The sequence below is a fragment of the Pseudonaja textilis genome, chromosome 9, assembly GCF_049901715.1.
Source record: "Pseudonaja textilis isolate UNSWEBS1 chromosome 9, rPseTex1.2, whole genome shotgun sequence".
NCBI lineage: Eukaryota > Metazoa > Chordata > Lepidosauria > Squamata > Elapidae > Pseudonaja > Pseudonaja textilis.
This window is the reverse complement of record NC_141998.1, coordinates 23,733,014-23,758,408: the sequence shown is the minus strand read 5'-3', so window position 1 is coordinate 23,758,408 and position 25,395 is coordinate 23,733,014. Positions and strand designations below refer to the sequence as shown.

General features: G+C 42.7%; 1 protein-coding gene and 1 long non-coding RNA gene across 3 annotated transcripts in view; one reads left to right on the top strand and one right to left on the bottom strand.

Annotated features, from left to right (window-relative positions):
- The window catches only part of GRIK4 (glutamate ionotropic receptor kainate type subunit 4), a 337,150-nt gene that overhangs the window by 207,366 nt on the left and 104,389 nt on the right, over positions 1–25,395 (top strand). For both annotated transcript variants that reach the window (XM_087939152.1, XM_087939153.1), the window contains exons 4-6: positions 5,409–5,506; positions 11,624–11,789; positions 23,144–23,322. In XM_087939152.1, the coding sequence (XP_087795278.1) occupies positions 5,409–5,506; positions 11,624–11,789; positions 23,144–23,322 (443 nt within the window). The remainder of the gene's footprint in view (positions 1–5,408; positions 5,507–11,623; positions 11,790–23,143; positions 23,323–25,395) is intronic.
- The window catches only part of LOC148125063 (uncharacterized), a 558,115-nt gene continuing 542,314 nt past the window's right edge, over positions 9,595–25,395 (bottom strand). The window contains exon 5 of the long non-coding RNA XR_015744685.1: positions 9,595–9,673. This is a non-coding gene — a long non-coding RNA (uncharacterized LOC148125063). The remainder of the gene's footprint in view (positions 9,674–25,395) is intronic.

Sequence of the window (25,395 nt, the reverse complement as noted above, 5' to 3'; positions counted from 1 at the left end):
GATCTACCTCCAATTCTCTCAAGATTCAGAGGTGAAGCAAGAGGAGAAGTAATGGGAAGAATGAGTAATCTTGAGGAACAAAAGAAAGAGCCAAACTTAAAATAATAGATAAAAGGAGACTAAGCCCCCAACCAGAACTGTAATCTGAGAAAGCATGTCAGATAAGACCTTCTTCAGTTTTTATGAAGATAAAAGGAGGGAGGGAGAGATTTGCAAGATTCTGTTATTATAACCATATAATGAAAGTAGTATTAGCATGCATGACTTTGATTTCCCAGGCTGCTCTACCTTGAAGGGCCAAGGGGAGTTTATTTTATTTATTTTATTTGTTTGTCTAGCATGTACAAGATAACAAGTACGGGTATGAACATAAATAAGACAAAGGAAGTAAATACAGATAAATGGGGACACCAAGACAGGGACGGTAGGCACAATGGTGCACTTATGCACACCCCTTACAGACCTCTTAGGAAGGGGGTGAGGTCAATAGTGGTTAGTTTGAGGTTAAAGGAGTGGGGGTTAGAGGATGTAAGAAGGGAGTCAGGTAGGGCATTCCAGGCATTGACCACTCTGTTGCTGAAGTCATACTTTCTGCAACCGAGTTTGGAGGAGTTTATCTTGAGTTTGTATCGGTTGTTTTCTTGTGTGTTGTTGTAATTGAGGCTGAAGAAGTCGTTGACAGCTAAGACATTGTAGCAGATAATTTTGTGTACTATGCTTAGATTGGACCACAGGTGGCACAGTTGTAGAGTGTCCAGGCCCAACATTTCAAGCCTGGAGACATCGGGAATTCTAATGCGACTGGAGGAATGGAGTTTGAAGAGTCTTTGGTGCTCTCTGAGCTTGCTTGTTTTCTTGCTGACGTTTCATCACCCTACCTAGGTAACATCATCAGTGCTGGTGGAGTTTGTTATGAGTTTTCCTCTTGGCTCTTCACCAAAAGAAGAATCCAGAGTAGATGTAGTTGAGTTCAGTAGAAGAAATTGGGACCTGCTTGGCTTCAGTTACCATCAGGATTAAATGTGACACAAGTAAACTATCTCTCCACTTTTGTCCTGTCGAAAAGACCTTGAGGCATCTGACTAGGGTGAGAAGATGGATTTCCAGAAAGGTTGGATCTGAGAAGATCTATTGTTATTAGCGTATGTGTCCAGCAGAAAGAGAACATGGGATGAGTCCAAGAGTCCTGTCCTTAGGATGAGTGAGGAATGTCCCTCTGATCCTAAAGGGTGGATCGCATGAGCTTCTCTCGGAGTCCATATTTGGAGAATTCAAGCTAAAACGAAACCATGAGGGATAAATCTGAATTTGAAGGACCAGACCCAAGGCTTGATAAAGGCACACATTTTTATTTCATCTTGGTATGCCCCACAAGGGACTTCCCTTGACCCTTTGAATATGTCTTCTTTAAAGCTGCCAGAAGAAAACAAGAGAAAGAAATGTAGGCAGGATCTCCTAAAGAATCATCACTTCATGCATGGAATACCTTGCATTTTTCCTGACAGGAGAGATTTGATAGAAGCTGCTGCGGTTTCTATTGTTCCTCCATTCGATTAGTGTTACTCTCCCTCTCACAGACAGGATGACTTAATCGGCAGAGCGAAGAGATACTCTCTGGAGTTGCGCTCCTTGCTCAATCCTCACAGCGTTCATTATATTATGCATTCAGGGTTGAAGGAAGAGGAAGAAGCTGAAAGTTACAATTATGTTAATCTTAATCTCTCGACAATACAGACCTCACTTTTTCTTCGATACTTCTCCATATGGATGTCAACTTTTTCATGAGAGAGTGGAATCGCAGGGAGAAAGTTTCTGGACAAAGTTTTCCAGTTTTCTGGATTTCTTCTTTTCCTTTACTGATTGGTTGTTGCTATGGTTGGCATAGTAAGCCCGCTATGGTTTCCTTCAACCCAAGGCGGGCTATCTATTCTGTGCACACATGAATAACATGGAAGGAGAAATCAAGGTAGACTTGACTTACTACAGGCATATTCTCAGTGTCCCTTGACCAGTTGTCCCAAAGGTGCTTCCTTTCAAAAGGCAACTAGACTTTCTTTTGTTTTTGTTTGAAGACCTTTCGCTCTCATCCAAGAAGCTCCTTCAATTCTGACTGAATTGTGGAATATTTATATTCCTTGCAGCCATCTGGTCATTAGCCCTCTTTCTGAGAGTCGTTGAGGCCATTTGGAGATTGAGCTGTACCCTCAGGGTCACCTCCAAGTGGCCTCAATGATTCTCAAAGAGAGGACTAATGACCAGATAACTGCAAATCCGTTCATTCTCCACCATTCAGTCAGAATGGAAGAAGCTTCTTGGATGAGAAGCAAAACATCTTCAAGCCAGACAAAAAAGTCCAGATGCCTTTTGAAAGAAAACACCTTTTCAGATGCCTTTTGAAAGAAAACACCAACCACGACCTTGGATAACTGAGAATCTCTGTAGATTTTCCCCTTATGAATTCTTCCCACTTAGCACAGGCACTGGGGGCCTCACTCCCATCAGTTTGCTTCGCTCAGTATATTGTGGTAACCCCTGATCCTACTTTTCTTTCTTTTTTTAAAATTTTATTGGTTTTTAAAACAAACATAAACAAACAAGACATCAAAACATCAAGCCATCTTCCATATATATATACATACAGTGTGCCGGTTGGTTTACAAATTGTTTTGTGCTTCCATTTCGTAGTCTTCAATTACAATTACATTGTATATACTCTCATATTTTCAATCAAATATTAAATACATTAATATCATTATTAATCAATCATTTGACTATACTTTTATTCATTCGTGTTTTACAAAATAATCATATTTTACTTAATTTGTTTTATGACGGTTCATATTATCATCCCAAATCTATCCGAATATCATTTTGTAGATATAATAAGAAAAGAATACATCTTTATATATTTATTATTTTCTAAGAATCTACATATTTCATTACTATATTTTATTGTCTAACCATTGATAGAATCGATCCCAAATTTTATAAAATTGTTTATCCTCTTGTTCTCTAATTTCAAATGTCAATCTACTCATTTCAGCACATTCCAATATTTTCTTAATGATTTCCTCCTATGACGGTGTTTTCTCATTTTTCCAGTTTTTAGCAAGTACAATCCTAGCCGCTGTTAATACATTTACAATCAGGTATTTCAAGTCTTTACTATATATTTCAGGTAAAATTCCCAATAAAAATATCTCTGGTTTCAAATCTATATGCTTTTTTGTCATTTTTTCCAACCACATGTGGATTTTAGTCCAATATTTTTTAGCATCCGCACAAGTCCATCGCATATGGTAATATGAGCCAGGTGTCTGATGACATTTCCAACATTTTTTGGATTTATTCTTGAACATTCTTGCTATTCTTGTTGGGGGGAAATGCCACCTGATCCTGCTATCCTAGTAGCCTGGCTTACCAATTTTCTGGAGAACTAACCCTTGGGAGATCATAGATTACTGCCGTCACAGAATAAATGTAACTCAGTTCCCAAATTAAGCCATTTCCTAATTGTGCATTAAATCGTCAACTTAATAGGGTTGGTGCACTAAGTCTCACCCACCTACACACAAAACCTAGCAATCTAACTAGCACCAACCAAGCTTAGCTTTTGCATAAATGAATTCAACAGGACTTTGGCTGACCCGGGGAAATGTATTGTCACAAATGTAAAAGCCCTGCATGTATACGCCCGTGTGTGTTTTTAATTGTGATTTTAACTGCAGCAATTTCAGATTGCATCTTTGATTGTGGGGTACGTTGTCCCAGATCTCTGAATTGGGTAAATGAATTAAATAATAAAATAAATGCAATGTGACTGGTTCAAAAAAAACATGGCAGGATCACGTGAGAAAAACGTGCAGGTAGACAACAATGAGGAAGAGGAAGGGAAGAAATAAAAATAAAATGAATGGGCTGTTTACCACCCGGTGCTGTTGTCAGGATAAAGCAGAGAGAAAGAGAAAGGAGAGGGTTGATACGGATCCTTCTCAGAAGCAGAAGATGGGATATCCATGCAAAGATCTCTACGTTTTAAAAATAGAAAATCTTGCCTGATGCTTGATGCCTGTTTCTGACCAGGTTGAGGTTAGCTGGTCAGACGGATGGAGACCACAACGCATGTATAATTGAGTTTTGTTTTGATGGCAGTTGGTTAGCCTAGGGCTGCCCTAACTAGATTGCAAACACTAATCCCACCTCCGACTGGCCCTGCCCCCATCTATTCTCCACCTCCTGAGTCCCAGCTGATTGGCTGGGTCTTCTGTAGTTGCCCTGCACAGGAGAACGGAGCTGGAAAGCAGGTTAGTGGGGTGGGAATTCGGATTTTGCGGTATATCCTTCCCCTGCCATGCCCACCAAGCCTTGCCCACAGAACCGGTAGTAAAAAATATTGAATCCCACTACTGCTGCAGGGTGCATAGATCTGGCCCACAGGGCCACCCTGAAAACAGCAAAGGACCAACCCGCGGTACTTCTGCGTGTGCCCTCTCTCCCCGGGCTCCGTTTTTGCTGGCAGCGGGCTATCCAAACAACCCAAAAACAAAACAAAAAGGAGAAATGTTTCCCCTTTTGCATTTGAGCATGCAAGAAGCGACAGGAGAGGAGAAAGGGAAAGAGGAAAAACAAAGAAAAAGAAAGGAAGATAGCAAAGAAGGAAAAAGAAGGAAAGAGGGGAAGGACGAAGGAAGGACAAGGAAGAGGGAAGGAAAAGGGAAGAAAAGGAAGGAAGGAAGGAAGGAAGGAAGGAAGGAAGGAAGGAAGGAAGGAAGGAAGGAAGGAAGGAAGGAAGGAAGGAAGGAAAGGAAGGAAGGAAGGAAGGAAGGAAGGAAGGAAGGAAGGAAGGAAGGAAGGAAGGAAGGAAGGAAGGAAGGAAGGGGAAGGAAGAGGGAAGGAAAAAGGAAGAAAAGGAAGGAAGGAAGGAAGGAAGGAAGGAAGGAAGGAAGGAAGGAAGGAAGGAAGGAAGGAAGGAAGGAGATTCTGAGACTTGAGGGAGGGTCTCGGGAAGTCCTGCCTTAGCACTTGGGCCACCATAGGTGCCCCTATACGAATGATGTGGAGCTTTGCCACGCCCACCATGGCCTCCCAAGGTGAAACACAACTCTGATGCGGCCCTCAATGAAATCGGGTTTGACACCCCTGGAATCGCAGTTGAAGTATTGACGTATGACTGAGAAAAGGCTAAAAAGTGAAGGCATTGTTGTCTTTCGATTATTGGGATGATTGATTCTGTGGGTACCTTCACCTGTCACAGACACCACCCTATGTCCCAAGATGAACAACGACGAGTCACAATTTTGGTTTTGCAAGGCGATGTTGAAGTTCTAGCTTATCCGTTCACTTGGGAATAACAGTAATATTTCTTTCCTCTTTCCGCTTGCTGGCTGACTCTCCGTGGGGATCCCCAGTGTGTCAGATCCTTCCCAAAGGAGTGGTTGGTGTCCTGGGCCCATCCTCAAGTCCTGCTTCCAGCTCCATCATCAGCAATATCTGTGGGGAAAAAGAGGTGAGTGGCATCGATTTTGCTCCCCGCGGAAAATTGCAACTTGTAAATGCTCAAGGGTAAAAACAGGTTTTCTACCTGGAAAATCTCAGGATCGATGTCCTTTTTTTCCACCTAGATGTTCCTAATATCTATCTGTCCATCTGTCCATGTAGCTATAATCCATCTATCTATCCTTCTGTACGTCCATCCATTCTATCCAGCTTGTCCATCCATTAGTTTGAGAGAGAGAGAGAGAGTTGTTCTGAGCCAGGCTTCCTAAACCGTAATCACACACAAACTTATTTTAAAAACAAGACTTATTTTATTGCAACGCTGGGAATTGTTTTCATTCTCAGCCGGAATTAACCTCAAACAGTCCCCCAGTTCTGTGAAGTGCTGCTAAAAACAGAAGTATCAAATGAACTAGAAAAGAAACCAACTGAAGTACAAAAAAAAAAAAAAAACACAACTGAAGTACAAAGAGCTTCAAGGATGACTCTGAACCGATTAAACTACTTTGCTTCCTGCAAAGGTTTCATCATCTTGGCCTTTCATCCCTTATGGGAGGGGCAATCACCTCCCAGCCTTACTCCCGAATCGCCCCTTTTGTCTCAGCTGCTGTCGCCTTCTAGCAGCTTTGTACATATGTGCACTGGGAACAGGCTCCCCTGGTTTCTCTGCCTCGCTGCTGCCAGACTCCAAAGAGTCCAGAATCAGCACCCCACTTCCAGATGGTCCTGGCCCCATCCCTGCATCAGATGCAGGACCCTCGTCCAAGTCCTCTCCACACTCCCTGACTGGTCCCTGTTCTTCCCCATTGCCCAATTCCTCTGCTGTCTGCACCGGCTGCCGGCAAACCACAACAGGAGCATCAAACTTTAAAATTCCCGTGGCCATTTGCAGGCATGATAACCTGACAATTTCACACAATATATACCCAACCAGCTGCTGACAGCCTCAGAATAAATCAATGCAAGTTGAATTGGTAACTGGAGGGCCATTATAGCAGCTTGTGGAGTTCAGAGGGCTCGCTCCCTGCTGCCAGAGGCAATGCCCCCGATGGCCCATCAGTCCGTTCTACTTCCTCTCCTTCCCTCTGCCATCTCTCCGCTACTGTTGCCAACAGTTTCCTGGCTCATGCCGAGCTGGAGAATATTCATCAGTGTCAGATTTCCATCACGAGCCCTTCTTCAGATATTTATCCTGATTAGCACCATCACGTCCCATTGACCCTAACTTTTTTTTTTTTTAAGCTGGCTTCATTTCAAAGTTCTTCTTTTTTTTCCCTCCCCAAACAACTATCAAGTTCCTCTTTGTCCTGGAAAGGTTGTTGTCAGATAGTTTGATTTTGCAATCTCAGTGGCTCCTCGAGAAACGTTGCAGTGGTTTCAAAACAGAAGAATCGGTGCAATCAGGAGAGGAGAGAATCGGGAGAAAAAGGAAAAAAAGGGGGGGAATGGGGAAAAGTCAAGGTCACAGGAAGTTAGAGGAAAACCAAAGAAAGGATCCCAAGCTTAGAAGAAGACAGCACAATGACCTTGTCTGGAATCAGAGGTGGCATTCAGCAGGTTCTGACCAGTTCTGGAGAACCGGTAGTGGAAATTTTGAGTAGTTCAGAGAACCGGCAACCCCCCCGCTCTGACTGGCCCTGCCCCCATCTATTCTCTGCCTCCCATTGAGTCCCAGCTGATTGGCTGGCTCTCCTTTGGTTGCCCTGCACAGGAGAACGGAGCTGGAAAGCAGGTTAGTGGGGTGGGGAGGGAATGGGAATTTTGCAGTATCCTTCCTCTGCCACGCCCTCCAAGCCATGCCCACAGAACCGGTAGTAACAAGTTTTTGAATCCTACCACTATCTGGTATCCATGCCCTTGAGTGAAATTCATAGGTTTGTCTGTGTCTAGGACAAAATCCTCCCAAATGTTTTGTTTTCTTAAAGGACAATTTCCACGGGAGCAGAACGCCGTGTCCTATCAAAGAGTAATACAATGCATTAAGAAATTGGACACCTCTGTAGTCTTTAAGGTGACCCTGTTATTTTGCTTCACAAGGTCGATGTTTGATGCCCATGATACCTGATTTTATGAGTGTATTTTGTGGTACCTCTCCCAGGATGATTTTTTTAATATATATTTTAGGAAACATCAATCACGCTATCTACCATTTCTTTCTTCTCTCTCTCTCTCTCTCTCTCTCCCTCTCTCTCTCTCTCTCTCTGTGTGTGTGTGTGTGTGTGTGTGTGTCACCGATAGAACCTGCCTTGTATTCTCCTACAAAAACCTTTGCAGAACCAGAGAGACAATCAGGACAAATAATCTCCAACGAGCAAGGAGGATTTGTCATAAGGTGCAGCAGTCATAGAAGGTGGAGGAATATGAAATAAGAATTGTGCCTGGTCATTCTGTGACTGCAGGGCTGACCCCGAGCGTCTCACGCTTCACGGGTCTTTTGCCTAAGCGGTGGCATGTGGCACAATGTTCAAATTCCATGCAGGAGTGCTGAGCGAAGCCACCAATCTATCCTGAGGGATGCCTTGAGTCCTTTCACTGAAGGTAGTAGGCTGGAGGACAAGGTGTCTCCTGCCTCTGACCTTCCCAAGGTCTGTGGAGTAAAATCAAGGCAGAATGTTCTTTGACTTTGTGATTTCCCAGCAAACTGCTTAGACTAGAGGTGTCCTAACTTGCACATTTGAAGACTTGAGAACTTCAACTTCCAGCATTCTCCAGAAAATTTCCCTATTCCTGCCTTTCACACCAACATTCCTGATCTCTTGTCATTTTCTCACAGCTCTTTCCTGCGAAGAGTTCTATAACCTCATGTCCCAAGATGAATTCAACATTCTTTTAAAAAATAAGTAAATTGCTGCAATGTCCTTTACTGACAGCCTAATGTTGCAGTGCATCGAAAGACTCGCCTTCGCTTCCCCGATTGATTAATGAGCTCTCATTAATATTAATATTATTGGCAATAGAATATTAATGATTTTAAATTAGCTCAACAGATGCACCACGGTGGAAAACTGCTGGCTAAATGTAATTATTTGTGATGAAATTTTTAAAACAGAGTAATTGGGAGAAGTTGGCAAGCAAACCTTCTTGGTCCTACAGGATGATCCTGAATTTTGCATTTTGGATCTGTCACTCACCGTGAGATGGCTGGAAGATGGTCCAGCTGGGAGTTTGACCGGAAAACATTTGGGCCAAATGCTCTGAATGGATTTACAATTTGGAGTTAGATTGATGGTTCAAGTCTGTTTGCTGGCAGGAAAAAATATTATCCGCAAATTCAACTATTTGAGAATGTTTTCTCATAAGCCCGTCACCTCTTTTCACTTCAAACTGACTCAGAGAATCAAAGCAGAGCAATTCAATAGTTCACATCAAAGCATCAATTCAGATGTAATTGTCTAAATACGTTTTGAGTGGTCAGAACTATAATCTCAGTTGAAACAATGATTGGATTTGAACTGAATCTGAGCTGATCAGCACAGCTTTCGCAAAATCCCCTACGGAAATTTTGTACGGCTTTTTTGTTGCCTGTGACAATCAACAAGCTCACAGCAAGTTACGCTCATAGCATTAAAACACACCTGGTATAAAGCAAGGTAAGGGAGGCATAAAAAAAACCAAAAGAATAAAACGTTAAAATAAATATAGCGGGAGCAATCAAGCGAATAATGAAGGCAAAGATTTGGTCCCGTTTAAGGATCAAAAGCCCACTTTAAAGTCATATTTTCTAAGGTCTAGAAAGTGATGAAGGAGCCGACTGAATTTCAGGAGACAAGAATTTTGTAACCTTGGTGTCACCAATGGGAAAACAGTACCTCCATTTTCCTTTGCTCCAAACTATGAGCAGATTCGCTCAGGAGTTTGTAGAGATTCTCAGTTGTCCCAAAGGTGCTTTTTCAGGAGGCAACTGGACTTCCTTGTTTCTTCTTTGAAGACGTTTTAGGATGAACACTCTTTGAATGGCGTGGGAATAAGAATGGATTTCCAGATTTAAAAAAAATGCAGACTACAGGAACCAGGAGCATCACTCAGGTGACTCTGAGGACACAGATAAACCTCCAAGTGGCCTCAATGACCCTCTAAAAGGATGCAAATGACCAGCTGTCTGCAACGAGTGTCAATCCTTCCATTCCCCACCATCCTGTCAGAGCTGAAGAAGCTTCTTGGAGGAGAAGCGAAACATCTTCAAAAGAACAAAGGAAAAAGTCCAGTTACCTTTGGGATTCGCCCAGGAGCTCCCCACCTGGCAGGTCAAAATTAAGATGGACAAGGGGCTCCTTCAGCCCCAAATCATGGATGGCTTTAAAGGTCAAAAAACAGCAGCTTAAATCATCCTTGGAAGCGGATCGGGAAATTAACGCAAGGGCCCAGAGCGGTGGTGTTACATGACTGTATTGGCAAGTACCTGCCAATCGTTTGGCCGTCACACTCTGGACTAATTGGAGCTTCTGTGTGGCCTTTAATGTTTCTGAGATATGACGTCTCATAAAATCTAAGAATGTTGAGCAATTATTCACCCAACCTTTTGCTGGAGGCAGAATCTGCTACAGCATTTCAGACAGATGACTATCCAGCTACAGTTAGGAGAATAGAAGAATTTCATTTTTTAACAGCAGAAAAATATACCTTGCCTTTAGGAAATTGATCGTTTCTTGTCTTGATAGAAGATAATATTTGTAGCTCAGGGTTGAAATGAAGGGTCCTCAGCAGTCTCTGAGCTTGGTTGTTTTCTTGCAGATGTTTCATTACCCAACTATATAACATCATCAGTGCTAGGAGGGAGTCTGACTGAGAATAAACCCATCTCCCTTTTAGCCCTGATGACGTTACCTAGTATGGTAAAGAAATGTCTGCAAGAAAAAAACAACCAAGCTAAGTGACCACCAAGGATCCCACAAATCCCTACTCACAGTCACTCATGTCCTAGTCACTTCCCGTCTTAACCATTGCAATGCAATCTACTTAGAGCTGCCCTTGAAGATCATCCAGAAGCTCCAGTTGGTGCAAAATGCAGCGGCCTGCATGGTTTTGTGCAGACCCCTGGTGTGCACCTGTATCACCTCTCCTGCAGGAGCTGCATCGGCTGCCGTTTTGCTTCTGGGGTGCAATTCAAGGTCATGGCTAGGGACCAGGTGATCTGAGGGACCGTCTCTTGCCGGTCACAAATACCCGGCCCATCAGAGCGAGGAGGCAGGGAATGTTGTGGGTCCCATCCCCGAGGGCCTTCTCCATGGTGGCTCCCTCTCTCTGGAACATCATACCCCCAGAGACTAAAATGGCCGCTACTCTAACACTCTTCCATAAGGCGCTGAAGACCTGGTTCTGCCAGTGGGCCTGGGGAATGCAGAGCAGATTGGAGTCCATTAAATGGCTCAAATGAGGTGCTGTTGCCAGCGTAGGGGGTGATTTTATGAAATATGGTTCTCTCTTTTATAAGTTTTATTGTTTTTATACAAGGTTTTTATATTCTTGTAAGCCTCCCTGAGTCACCATGTGCGAATAGGTGGCCATATAAATTCCCTAAATTTAAAAGCGAAAGACCACTTCCACATCATCACAAAATCTCCACAACCGTTAAAGCCCACAAACTTGAAATTTGGCACGTATGTTCCCCTTGACTTCTAGGTGCTAGGATTTTTCAAAATGACCATCAGAGCATTAGTATTTCCTATATTATTACTATTAACACACTCTGATGCTAAGGAGTTCTACTCCCCACCTGAAAAGAAATCTCTTCCAAATGCAAAACACAAATAGAGGAGAGGAGTGTCAGTTTTAGTTTCACAGCACCAAGCAGCTTTGACTGCCGTTCCACCGCTTTTGGAAAAGGGAGTTAAGCCAGCTGAGGAGGGGGGTTGCGATTCCCCCAGACCCTTGCCAGATCTCCCTTATCTTCAGTTACCTCTACGGGGTAACTATTAGCCCCCAAATCCGGCTGGATCAAGGGCACTCCAGCGGCGAGCACAGCAGAAACCGCGCAGGATCACGGATTCCTGCCGCCGCCGAAGCCTTGCAAACCGGAAGTCCTAGTTCCGTAGCAAAGCACGGGTATCGTAAATAAATAAATAATACATACATTTCTTGTCTGTTCTGAGGAGCAAATAATCGGTTTTATTATCTCTTCCCCTTTCAGGTTCCTCATTTCAAGGTTGCTCCAGAAGAATTCCTGAAGCTTCAGTTCCAGAGATTCACAACTTTGAACCTCCATCCCAGCAACACTGACATCAGCGTCGCCGTTGCTGGGATCTTGAATTTCTTCAACTGCACCACTGCCTGCCTCATCTGTGCCAAAGCTGAATGTAAGAACCGTCATCTAAGCTCCCCACCAGTAAACACTTAACCTTTGGTTTCCTGAGCATTTTGTGTCCGTTGTCGTGAGAATGCACACTGCATCTTCCCCTATGGAAGGCCAAGTGATTGCAGAACAAGGGAGACCAACCCATTGTCCCATTCTGACCGTGGACACGCACAATTTGTGTTCACACAACAAGCCAATTAAAGACCTAGTGGGTTCATTCCCATGGCAAGCTAAGCTAAGCTGTCTTGTTTGTTTTTAATGGACGGGTGTGTTATGTGAACCCAACTATTAACCTTTCAAGTTAGACCACGTTGTTACTGTCTTTTCAAACTTTCTCCAAAGTCTTTTTTTTTTTTACTCTTTATACCATCCCGCTTTCCCCTTGTATAATTCAGTGCATTGCACACAGGAGGCCATAAAAACAGATTAATTCAATTAACAGATTGACAGAGTTGGAAAGGACCTTGTCCAACCCCCCTCCCAAGCAGGAAGACCCTACACCATTTCTGACAAATGGGCAGTCCAGTCTTTTCTTGAAAGCCTGCAGGGATGAAGCTCCCACAACTTCTGAAGGCAACTTCTGTTCCATGGGTTGATTGGTCTCCCTGTCAGAAAATTTCTCCTTATTTCCAGGTTGAATCTCTCCTTGTTCAGTTTCCATCCATTCTTCCTTGTCTGGCCTTCCGGTGCTTTGGAAAATAGCCTGACCCCTTCCTCCTCTCTGTGGCAGCCCCTCAAATATTGGAACACTATCTCCCCTGGTCCTTCTCTTAACTAGACTAGCTATGCCCAAGTATATTATATGAACTCAGATAACCTGTGACTGGTCCAGATGTGGCTAGTGGTTGTGAAACTGGGTTTCTAACTCTTGCTCCTGTCCAGATGTTTTTATTGTAACACTGGGTAGTTACGATTATGTATTTTTGTCCCAGATTTCTCTAATGGAAGTTTTTCCTTTCGAACTCTGCCTTATTTTTCTTTGACCTCCAGTTCATCACTCATCTTGTGGGCTTTGAGAACCATCTAGCTATTTCTTCATTATTAATGGCAGAAAAGAATCAATGACATTTAAGAGGACAATTGGAAGGAAGGCAGCTAATCTCTCCCTTGTTTCATTGACACTGTGTTAAGATTCCTGCTACTCTGTAGCTTTTAACAACAGGAAAAACACAGCCTTGCTTGTTCTTGATCTATATTTCTCTTCATTTGAGAGCCCTCATGGCAGTTCAATATCAATAACATGCTTTTTTGTCCTTTGTCTTAAACAAGGAGTAGTAAAGAACAAATCAGGAAGGCCAAGTCAGCAGAATCTATGGCAAGGGTCTTCAAACTCGGCAAGTTTAAGACTTGTGGATTCCAACTCCCAGAATTCCTGAGCTAACATGACCAGAGAAGGAATCCTGGGAGTTGAAGTCCACAAGTCTTAAAGCTGTCAAGTTTGGGGACACCAAATGTCTATGGAGATTCTCCATCATCCAGGTCATGGTTGTCTAAAAGGTGCTTTTTCAAAAGGCAACTGGACTTTGTGTTTGCTTGAAGGCATTTCATTTCTCATCCAAGAAGCTTCTTCCGTTCTGACTTCAGAACTGTCTGAACACTCAGGACGGAAGAAGCTTCTTGGATGAGAAGCAAAACGTCTTCAAGCAAACACAAAGAAAATCCAGTTGCATTTTGGAAAAGCACTTTTGGGCCAAGCCATCAAGCAATTGGGAAGTGTTTCAACTTTCCCTATGCCTCAACAGCAGCACAACACCACATATATCTGAACCAACTCGTATCCTTGTGTAAACCCAAGACATGGCACACTAGAGTAGTCCAACATACTTGCTGGGGAGTAATACACATGCTTAGTGTTTAATTTTTCTCCGCTTCATTTGTTCTTTCGTTTAACTGGCTAGAACAGCTCAGAAACCAGATTGCTTTTAAAATAGCATGGGCCCCGCCATTAATTGAGTCAGGCTGATTGCTTTTAATCACGTGTGACTGAACGAGCTGGCTGCCAGCTGAGTGCAGCTGGGAAGAGGCCTTAAGCGGTGACATCAAACTACAAGCCTGAATTATGGGCAGCCCCTTGGCGATAGCCCAGTTTATAACAGGACCAGGGGGGGAGAAAGGAACCTTTTCCTTTCATGCCTTATCCCCTTGAAATTCTTTCTCTAATCTCTAATTCTTGAAATTCTTTCTCTAATCTAGATGCATCTCTGTAAAAGGAGCACTGTGAATTTTTTTTCTTTTTCCCTTATGATTTAAATTCTCTTTATCTAACCTGGAGAAGATTGAACGGAGGGAAGACAGTTGAGTTCTTATTTAAAAGCCAGGTGCCAAAGTGCTTTTTTTTTTTTTTTTTGCAAGAAGTTTTGCTTTTCATCTTTTTACTTGAAATCAAACAACTGCCATATTGATTGAGATTATTTAAGAGGAAAAAGCAAAGACTTTTCCACGTGTGTTCATTTTGCTAACTTTCCTAGTCCTTAAGTTCAGCAACTCTTTGGCTATTTTCTGAAGCAACACAATTAGATTCTGGGGATGGCAGTGAGACCAACTGAGTAACCTTTGCAAAAGATCTTGAGGAAGGAAGGTCACTGCATTTCAAGAATCCACCTCCACTTACGGATAATTGGCTGAAGGGCCAATCAGTATTAGGAGAATGTGAGCATAGCCTTGTTAAAACATGGCTAAGTCCAATGTCAACTCATAAAATATTTCCATGGTCTTTTTAGAGTTGCCAACAGAAAGGGAGGAGGAGAGCAGTGTGGCAGCTTGCAAACCGAAACTGCATTCCATAAATGTTTTCAAAGATAGTAACTAGGTGACTGAAGTTTCTGCCACACAAAATCTAACTGGAGAGCATGATTGATGACTCTTGGCTATGGAGGTGTCCCATTGGAGAGTATGAATTATGATACACCCAGGGAGTGGGGGAAAAACCAGGGTCAAGGCTGACAATGAATGATGGATCTCAGAGTTGGCTACACCCAGGCAATGCCGCATCTTTTAACTCCCAATAAATCCTTTTGAAGTTTTGGAAGTTTGCCTTGAGACTCATGATTTAAATGGGGTTAAGTGCTGGAACCCTGACATCCATCTTGCCTGCATTCCATCTTAAATGGTGGTCTCCACCAGATACGTCTAAGAAGCCCACCTTATTCCAAATTTTTCTCCCCTGCTTTTATAATCCGCCTGTTTCTAGTTTGCTCAGACAGTGTATGCCAGTGTATGCCAAGTGTATGCCAGTGTATGCCAAGGGTCTTCAAACTTGGTAAGTTTAAGACTTGTGGACTCCAACTCCCAGAATTCCTGAATTAACAGGACTGGGGGAGGAAGTTGTAAATGCTCCAACACTGGAAGTTTTTAAAAAGATGCTGGATAACCATCTGTCTTAAATGCTGGAGCTGTGATGGCAAACCTTTTCCACGTTGTGTGCCAAAAGCATGCACGCATGCATGTGCTCGCATGCCTACACCCATGATGCAATGTGCACGCATCCTCCTGCACTTGCATTGCACACCTCTGTGTGCATGCGTGTATGAACCCCTCACCGCATGCCTCTGTACATGCACATGCAACCCCCCTGTATGCCGTATGCATCTGCGCATGCCTGCGCATCTCCCACATGTGTATCTCCCCCCACGCATGCATGGCAGATACCTGATAACCAGCTGGGTGGTGGTGGGTGCGCATGCATGTACAGAGGGGTTCTTCAGGGCAATCTCTTGCCTGCTGGCAGAAATGGCTCTGCATGCCACTTCCGGCACGCGTGCCATAGGTTCACCATCACGGTGCTAGAGGGTTTCCTGCCTGAGCAAGGGGCTGGACTAGAAAACCTCCAAGGCCCCTTCCAACTTTGTTATTCTACTCTAACTCTTCATACAGATAATCAGAACGCAATAATTAACGGTGTTGGGAAATGAGCAAGAAATGAACATGGAGGTTCTGGGAGAAATTTCCACTCTTTGGACAGGCAATATTTCCCCATCCCGCTAATACTGTGTATGCAGAGTAGGGTCTCAATTCATTTGGAGTGGGGAGTGGGGGTGGAGAATGGGAATCAAATTGGCAAAGGTCAAAGGGGGACCTTCCAACCTTCCAGTGCTACCAATCACCATAAAAACCGTGGTCTCCACTCCTCCATTTATTACTGCATGCATGGACAGCTCTTAGCCAGCCGGCTGATCCAGCGAGCTGCAAATTGCTGCCAACCAAAATAAGGGCCATCAACAAGGTCAGGAGAGAATCTAAACAGAGGCGATGGAAAAGAAGCAAGTTTCAGTAGCTGGAATTTGAGGTGGTGGGGAGAAGAAGAGAAGCTTTCCTCCCTCTCAAAATTGAGCAGTTTTCATCCGTTTAGGAAGAAAAGTTTGGCCAATTTATCGGGGAAGTCAGAGGGTGGTTTGTTTTTCTCCCATTTTTCAAACATCTGTTTGGCTTTTAAAAGAGAAAATGTGATGACCCAGGGTGTGGCACAACGGCAACACAATCAGACAATCAGTAGGAGTCCCTTTGTTAGCTCCAATGTTGCCCCCAATGTCCTGGTTACCTTCTGAATGGAGAAAAACTCTCCCAGGAACAGCCTTGGGCTGCAGAGAATCAAGTCCAAAACATGGTCAACAAAAACTGTAACTTTAAGTCCAAACAAGGCAAACTGAGGTAATTAGTCTGGCAGGGCGGGAGCAAGAATTCCAGATGTGAAGGAACGGCTGTAATTCAACACGGTTGGGAGGATGCCAGGAACACAGATAAGCAAAGTCAACACAAGATAAACTCACGTTTGTTCCCAGCAGATGCCGCACGCAGCATGCATCTCTTTTAAACTTTCATTCCCAGGTGTGGCTAATGAAGGGAATCAGGGCCCTTTCCTCCCCTGTAAGCCACGCAACCCACATTGCTCTCTTCTCTGTTCCTCCCTGCATACCCTAGGATGAAGAGGGGGTGGGCCTGGGTCTTCCTCTGAACTTTCTCTCCCTTGTTTTACCTCTTTCCTGCTCTGCCCAGCCGGATTTTGCCCTTCCCCAGTTTCCTCCACAGTCAACGGAGCCACACTCCCACTCCCTGTCAGCTGTTCATCTTCCCTCTCAGATTCAGACTCTGACAGGGGCATGACAGAAAACCGGAGCAAAATGGAATCATACACAGCTCCTATTGCTCCTCTTTCCAGCAGTAAATGCCTCTCTCCTCCAATGGAGGGAATCACAAAAGATTGCTGGTTGCCCAAGGTACCCCTAAAATATACATTACTTTATATCAAAGGCTAAAAAGGGGTGCGATGGGAACAGCATGGGGCCTTTAAACCTAGCTACTTTAACAGGGCTGAGCAGGGTTTTGACAGCTTAAGTGATGCTTAAGTGACAAAGGGGGGGGGGCTCTTGTGTGCTGTTGAATCCCACCTCTTGTGAAATGAATTCTGTATTTTTGCTATTGCCGTGCGATTAATCCTCAAATGGGTTCGCATCTGGGTGTAATGGGAAGAGAAAGGACAATATACCAAAAGAGACTTAGGTAGACAGGCTAGTAAACACCACGTTATGATTTTTTCCTTTTCTTTTATATTCCTTCGCTTTAGGGCACTGTTGGGTTAGCTTTTGTGACTTAAATTGTTGCGCAGGCAGGGGAAATCGGAAGTTTCAATTATGTTTTGTGGGGCCTCTGAGTGTTTCCTCTGTACATTTTACAGGCTAGCTGGCCAGCTCAGGTATTCATCTCAGGTCATGTCAGAAATGTGGGAATTAGAAAGGGTGAAATCATTCATTTGAATTTGAAAAGATGGGAAACTTTAATAAAAACGTAGAGTTATATAGTTCTAGCACAATGCTGGGCCATATTGTCGGCAGGGATATTTCCAACCAGCAAGTCATTCACGGGAAGTGTTAATACCACTTTATAATGGCTTGATAAGAACACACATGGAATATCGCATCCAGTTTTGATTGCCATGATGTAAAAAAAAAAAGATGTTGAGATTATAGAAAGAGTGCAGAGAAGAGCAATGAAGATGATTAGGGGACTGGAGGTTAAAACATATGATAAACAGTTGCAGGAATTGGGTATGTCTACTTTAATGAAAAGAAGGACCAGGGAGACATGATAGCATGTTCCCATTTTGGAAAGGCTACTACAAAGAGGAAGCGGGTCAAGCTATTCTCCAAAGCACTTGAGGGCAGGACAAGAAGCAATGGGTGGAAACCAATCAGGGAGAGAATCAATCTAGAACTAAGGAAAAATTTCCTGACAGTGAGAATAATTAATCAGTGGAACAACTTGCCTCCAGAAGTTCTGGATGCTCCAATACTGGATGCTTTTAAGAAAATACCGGATAGTCACTTGTCTAGAACAGTATAGGGCCATAATGGCAATGCATGCGCCTCACAGCTGATTTTTTTTCCAGTTGGTTTGAGGCCTTTTTCAGCTTCCCAGAGGCTTGGAAAAAGCCTCTGTAAGGCTTTTCAGACCAAATTATAGGCCCATTTCATCACTTCCTGTAATACCAGCCTATAATTCAGCCTGAAAAGCCTTGCAGAGGCTTTTATTTAAGTATTAAATTAAATGCACGGTATATATATATATATTTTGGTATGTATCTTCTTTTTTTAGGTAATTAGGGCAAAGAAGTGATGACAAGTTGGCCACACCCACCCAGCCACGCCCACCCAGCTAGTCATTAGGGCAGAGAGCCCCTTGCTAAAAAATTTGAAGCCCAGAGTTGTAGCTTTTTAGCAAGCAGGGCTATCTGGAAGGAGATTCCCCGAGGAGGATTTCAAAGTGATGCTTCTAATTATGAAGGGATCAGGTTTGAAAGGGCAATCCAATCAACCAAGTCAAGGGAGAGGGGAAGAGGTTGAATGCAATAAAGGTAGCAAGACATAATTGTTTCAGAAAGGTAGTTTACGGGTGAGGGAACTGTCATGGATAGGTCAATGCCTGGATGATACAGTGCCTCAAACACACAAAGGGATGAACATGCAAATGATCCAGTCCCGAATGTAGATTTTTCCAAATGGCTTCTTAATGTCTCTTGGAGGAAGAGATTCTCTCAGCTACGGTTGATGGTCCAACCAGTACTGTAGTCATCGCTTGTCTACTGGAAGTTCAGAGGTCCCGGGCCGACCAATTTACTTTGTATTTTGAAGATAAAGCTGTCTGTATTTCTTTGGGTCAACGGGATATCGCCATGGGGAACAAAACTCCGCATTGGTGATAGGAAAGACATCCGGCCCGTAAACACTCAGCTCCATTCAGTTGCTCAGACTCCACCCCGCAAGGGATTATGGGGTCATTAAAAAGAAGATGATGATATCGCCATGAAGACTGAATGAAAGATGGATGAACCCCAAAATATATAATCAAATTAAAATTAAAACACCTGAAGATGAGAAGAAGCTCTCTGGAATTTTGAGACCCACAACTTGTGTTCTAGATCTTTCTGTGTTTATGAAGTCCACCAGAAACAGGACAGCTTTTAACAAATGACCTTGTTCCCACATTGTACATCTGTTGTGAACTTCACCCCTGCGGTTTGTGAAACATGTTGTGTGGATCCTAACTATTCTTTCTGTTTTTGATGATCTAATGCTTAGTTCCTATTTTTTTAAAAAAAATCTCATTTTGGGAGTGGAGGATTGTTAATTTTCCCCTCCTAGAGATTTTACAAATAACAACAAACATAAATTAAAAATATTTTCCCCAAAGCTGCAAAATTTTATTTCATGGCTGAAAGCTTAATCTCTATTGAGTAACATGATTGATTATAGACTCATTTATTACAAAATTAAAACTGTAGGCTTTAATCAATTACCATCAATTCTAATTACAGATGAATTATATGAAAAATGGAGGGAGGGAGGAAAAGAAATAGAAGATCATGTTTTTTAAACAATGCTCCATAAGTTGTTCATTGAAGAGAAACTATTACCTTCATTAAATATTCCTTGAATGTTACCTGTAGCAAATTGTTGTAATTTCAATTTTAATCAGTTAAACAAAAAAGCAGCTCCTCAGCAAAACACATAGTTTTCAGAGCAATCGATTCAAAGAAAATCTGCCTATCTTTCAGAGTCAATTTTGTTGGAAAACAATTTCTCACACAATATGGAACATCCTCCTCTTATACTAGGTACCTGAACGTGGCACCTTGAAGACCTGTGGACTTCAATACCCAGAATTCCCCAGTCAGCATGGTTGGCTAGGAAATTCTGGGAGTTGAAGTCTTGGATGCATCTGCCCTAAGCAATAAAAGTCTGAAATAATCTGCATCTCTCAAGCCAGTGATTTTTTAAACTGTTTGACCAAATTACCTTCTTTCCAGTCTCCATAATGTCATTATAGACCCATGGTGGAGCAGTTAGAATGCAGTATTGCAGCTACTTCTGCGGATTGCCGGCTGCCTGCAATTTGAGAGTTTGAATCTCACCAGGCTCAAGGTTGACTCAGCCTTCCATCCTTCTGAAGTGGGTAAAATGAGGAGCCAGATTGTTGGGGGCACTAAGCTGACTCTGTAAACCGCTGTAAAAGCACTGTGAAGTGGTATATAAGTCTAAGTGCTATTGCTATTATCCCATTCACACACAGCCCCTTTCTCAAAAATACAGATACTATTGCTTTACGCAAGCAATTCAGGAGTGCCAGTCCCAACCTTGATCCTCAATTCACAAAGAAGCAATTACAAATTGTTCCATTACCCCCAGGATACATCCAAATTGCCCCTTTAGCAGTAATTCCACATCCCAGTTTAAGAAACATCGTTTTAGGATGATTGCTCAAGTTGGATTGTACAACAGTCAGAAGTTTGTTTTGTTATTTCAAAAAAAAAAAAAGAAATGATTTGTTGCAATTGTCTCAACATTGGCACAGAGAATGTACTTGGGCACTTGGGGGCAATTTCAGAAAAAGACCAATAAAAACACCAGGGAAAGACGAATTTACGAGATTTAGCAGAGAAACAAGAAGTACGAGGTTATATTTCTTGGTTCACACTGAGATAAACAGTAGAATAGAGGAAATAATAGTCATGATAGCAACCTAACATTGTGGTCCATTGTTACCGCTCTCTGGTCAATTTTCCAATCTGATACTTTCCAGCTGTTTCCAGAGGTCCCTACACATCTGGAGAGTTCAGTAGCAGGTTGGGGAAAGTTGTTCTGTGGGATTAAAAGAGATGTGGCTCCTTGGAAGGAAGATATAAATAAAGCCTGCTATGTTTTGCTAGCTAACCTATAAAGGCATTTGAGTTTTGAGAGCCAGACCTTAGCTAAACATGTTGATAATAAAATAGCTAAGTAGGGTTAGAGTTGGCTAATAACTGGATGGGCAGCCATCAAAGGAACTTTAGGTTTGCAGGCAACGCTGAGAAGCAAGGGAATCAATGTCCTGGGGAAAGGACAATAATAGTATTTTTGTACTGTTTGCCAATAAAGTACATAGCTGTGTTTGTACAATATATCCCGTTGATATCCAAATTTACCTGAAGGAGCAGGTCATAATAGAACCAGGTGGGTGTGTGGCTCTCACAAAATCCTGCAGCCCCAAAGATGGTTCTCTGTGGATATCAAAAATACTGATGTTCTTTGTAGAGATTCTCCATCCTCCAGGTCATGGTTGTCCCAAAAAAGTGCTTTTGCAGGAGGCAACTGGACTTTCTTGTTTTTTTTTCTTTTTGAAGATGTTTTGCTTCTCATCCAAGAAGCTTCTTCGGCTCTGACTGGATGGAGGGGAATGGAAGGATTTATACTCCTTGCAGAGAGCTGGACATTTGCATTCTTTTAATGGGTTGTTGAGGCCACTTGGAGGTTCATCTGTGTCCTCAGGGTCACTTGAGTGGTGCAAATGGTTCCTGTAGCCTGCAATTTTTCCCCCCTGGAAATCCCTTCCTACTCCCACACCATTCCAAGGGTGTCCATCCCAAATTGTATAGCTAAAAGTCTGTAGAGATTCTCAGTCATCCAGGTCAAGGTTGTCCCAAGGGTGCCTTTTTTTTTTTCAGGAGGCAACTGGACTTTCTGGATTTTTCTTTGAAGACGTTTTGGGGTGAACCCCCTTTGAATGGTGTGGGAGAAGGAATGGATTTCCAAATTTTAAAAAAACTGCAGCTACAGGAACCATTAGCATTACTCAAGTGACCCTGAGGACACAGATAAACCTCCAAGTGGCCTCAACGACCCTCTAAAAGGATGCAAATGACCAGCTGTCTGCAAGGAGTATAAATCCTTCCCTTCCCCACCATCCTGTCAGAGCTGAAGAAGCTTCTTGGATGAGAAGAGAAACGTTTTTGAAAGAAGAAACAAGAAAGTCCAGTTGCCTCCCAAAAAAGCACCGTTGGGATAGTGATGTTCTTGAACTTTAGCCGCTGGACAAGACTCTTGAGAACACCACGGACAGTCCAGAAAACTACCCAAACAGAGAAGTGAACCAATCAACTCAGAGTCTGTTTATTTATTTTTATTTTTTATTTATTTATTTTATTTTGTCAAGCGATTATAAGATTACAGGTATAAGTATAAACATGGTTATGAATACATGAAATGGATACATATAAGAAAAAAAAAGAAACAATAGGACAGGGACGGTAGGCATGTTGGTGCGCTTATGCACTCCTCCTACAGACCTCTTAGGAAAGGGGTGAGGTCAATAGTAGACAGTCTAAGGTGAAAGTTTTTGGGGTTTGGGGAAGAAACCACAGAGTCAGGTACAGTGTTCCAGACATTGACCACTCTGTTGCTGAAGTCGTATTTCCTGCAATTAAGTTTGGTGCGGTTTACCTTGAGTTTGTATCTATTGTGTGCGCTTGTATTGTTATGTTGTATAGTGTTGTATTGTTCTCCCTTGAGGGACAAAGAACTAGGCTCAAGTTATCCTTCCTCATTAGCTTTCTGGAGAAGGCTGTCCTGCTGGGAAAGAGGGAGGGAAGAAGAGGATGGCAGGAAAGTAGGTGGCCTGAGTTATGGTGGTGATGTATGCAGAGCCACAAGACCTGAAGGACCTGAAGGTTAAGAAGAGATCCTCATGGAGAACTTCTATCCCTGTGCTTGCGAACACTGATTTGATGGGTCATGATAAGTCAATCAGACCTCTGCAGTAATATTTGTTGTACTTGTTGAATTTCTTCACATTGAACTGACTAGTGAAGAATAATCATGCAGGATGGGCGGGAAATGTGACATTCTTCAACCAAGAAAGGATGCTGTAAGGTGAAGGGCCTTTTGGATCATTTTCATGTAACTAAGAGAAAGATGGGGTAAGATTACAGGGACAAATCCTGCACTAAGTTTTCCCAGATTTCTTTTCAACCGGTTTGACCTAACCTAATCATTCTGGGTTGCTGATGGATGACACTTCATATTGAACCTGTGTTCCTTTCCCCTGCAGGCCTTCTAAACCTGGAGAAATTGCTCCGACAGTTCCTTATCTCGAAGGAAACGCTCTCCATTCGGATGTTGGATGAAAGCTGGGATCCCACACCATTGCTAAAAGAGATCAGGGATGACAAAACCGCCACCATCATTGTCCACGCCAACGCTTCCATGTCCCACACGATCCTTAAGAAGGTAGGAACAGGAGATGCTCACAGTAGTAGCTAATCTGCAGGGTTGGGATAGGATTTGCATGTTAACATTTGGAACTTGGGTTCAGGTAGTTAAGGAATGGGCAGAACATATATGTTGGGATAGTTCTCGCGTGAAATGGAGTGGTGCGGTGGCCTTGAGGTGGAGCTCTCAGCACATAATCAGGAGGCTGTGAGTTCAATCCTCGGTAGAGGCAGATATTTCTCTCTCTGGGCGCAGTGAGAATATATCTGCTGAACAAAACTCCACATTGGCAACAGGAAGGGCATCTGGCCAGTAAACACTCAGCTCCATTCAGTTGCTCAGACTCCACCCACAAGGTATTATGGGGTCATTAAAAGAAGATGATGAGATGATGAATGGATTTTCTAAAACCATATAAGAAAAATCTTATATAATAAGATATATATAATAAGAGAATATAATATGATATAATAAGAGAAGAAAAATCCAAAGACCGTGGCATGAACTCCCATCTGTCCAAAAAGAGTTGAACTTTCTAATCTTTGAGAATGTTCTGTTTTACCAAAGTAGTCATTTTCTCTCCCTGGCTTTCTGTTTTCTCCACGCATTCTGGAAAAAAAAATTGTTTTCTTGCCTTTCCGAAGATTTGTTATGAGTCAGAACAGTGGGCCCTTCAGGCTTTGAAGTATTTGGCAGTGTTCCTGAACAGTCCATCAAAAAAGGGGGAACGAAATAAACAATGTATAAACAAGCATTTAAATCCATGTCTTTCTCAATGCACATTGGCCTATTGTTGGGCAGGGCCTTTTGAGGGGTGATAGTCACTTCACAGGCATTGGGCCTTGAGGGAAGGCATCTTTGATGCTGCCTAACTTATTTGGTACAAAAGATGGAGGTCTTTCAGAAGTGAAGATCTGAAGCAGAAACTGTGAAACGCAGGAGAGGGCCTGCAAGTGAATGTGATGAAATTTCAGAGACTTTCCTGTGCTCGTGTGAGGGTGAAGAATCGATGGCCCTACAGATTCTGTTAAAGCGGGGGTCTTCAAACTTGGCAAATTTTAAGACTTGTGGTCTTCAACTCTCAGAATTTCTCCTCCAGTCATGTTAGCTCAGGAATTCTGGGAGTTGAAGTCCACAAGTCTTAAAATTTGCCAAGTTTGAAGACCCTTGTGCTAAAGCTTCATCTTGAAATGACTTCTAATGGCCCTTCCACCTGATTGTAAAGAATGAGCAGAACTAGGCAGTCCCTCAGATAACCAGTCCTGTGCCATGAAGCTCTTCTTAGAGATGGTCACCGGCACCTTCAATGGCACCCAGAAAGCAAGCTTCCAGAATATTCTACTGAGAACTCCTTTGACCCATGGTCAATCATATTTAGAAGTGTTGCCCTCATGTAATTAAGGCATGTGTATTTAAGTGGACAATCCAACTGGAAAAGCTTTGGGGGAAGGTTCACTTCAAGCTAAACTCATTTGAGGCTATGGGCTTCTATTATTTATTACCATTATTCTCTAATGCCTGGCATCCGTGTTGCACTGAAACACCACACAATAGAGTAGAGTAGAGTAGAGTAGAGTAGAGTAGAATAGAATAGAATAGAATAGAATAGAATAGAATAGGATAGAATAGAATAGAATAGGAGTTCTTTATTGGCCAAGTATGATTGGACACACAAGGAATTTGTCTTTAGTGCATATGCTTTCAGTGTACATAAAAAGAAAGGATACATTCATCAAGAGCCAAGAATCATAAGGTAGAAGACTTAATGATAGTCATAGGGTACAAATAAGCAATCAAATCTTTCTAGGAAACTGTCAAGATAAATCGTAAGGATACAAGTGACAAAGTTATAGTCATACAGTCACAAGTGGGAGGGGAAGGGTGATAAAGAATGATGAGAAAATTAATAGTAATAGTAGTGCAGACTTTGTAAACAGTTGGACAGTGTTGAGGGAATTATTTGTTTAGCAGAGTGATGGCTTTTGGGGAAAAACTCTCCTTGTGTCTAGTTGTTCTGGTGTGCAGTGCTCTATAGCGTCGTTTTGAGGGTAGGAGTTGAAACAGTTTATGTCCAGGATGTGAGGGGTCTGT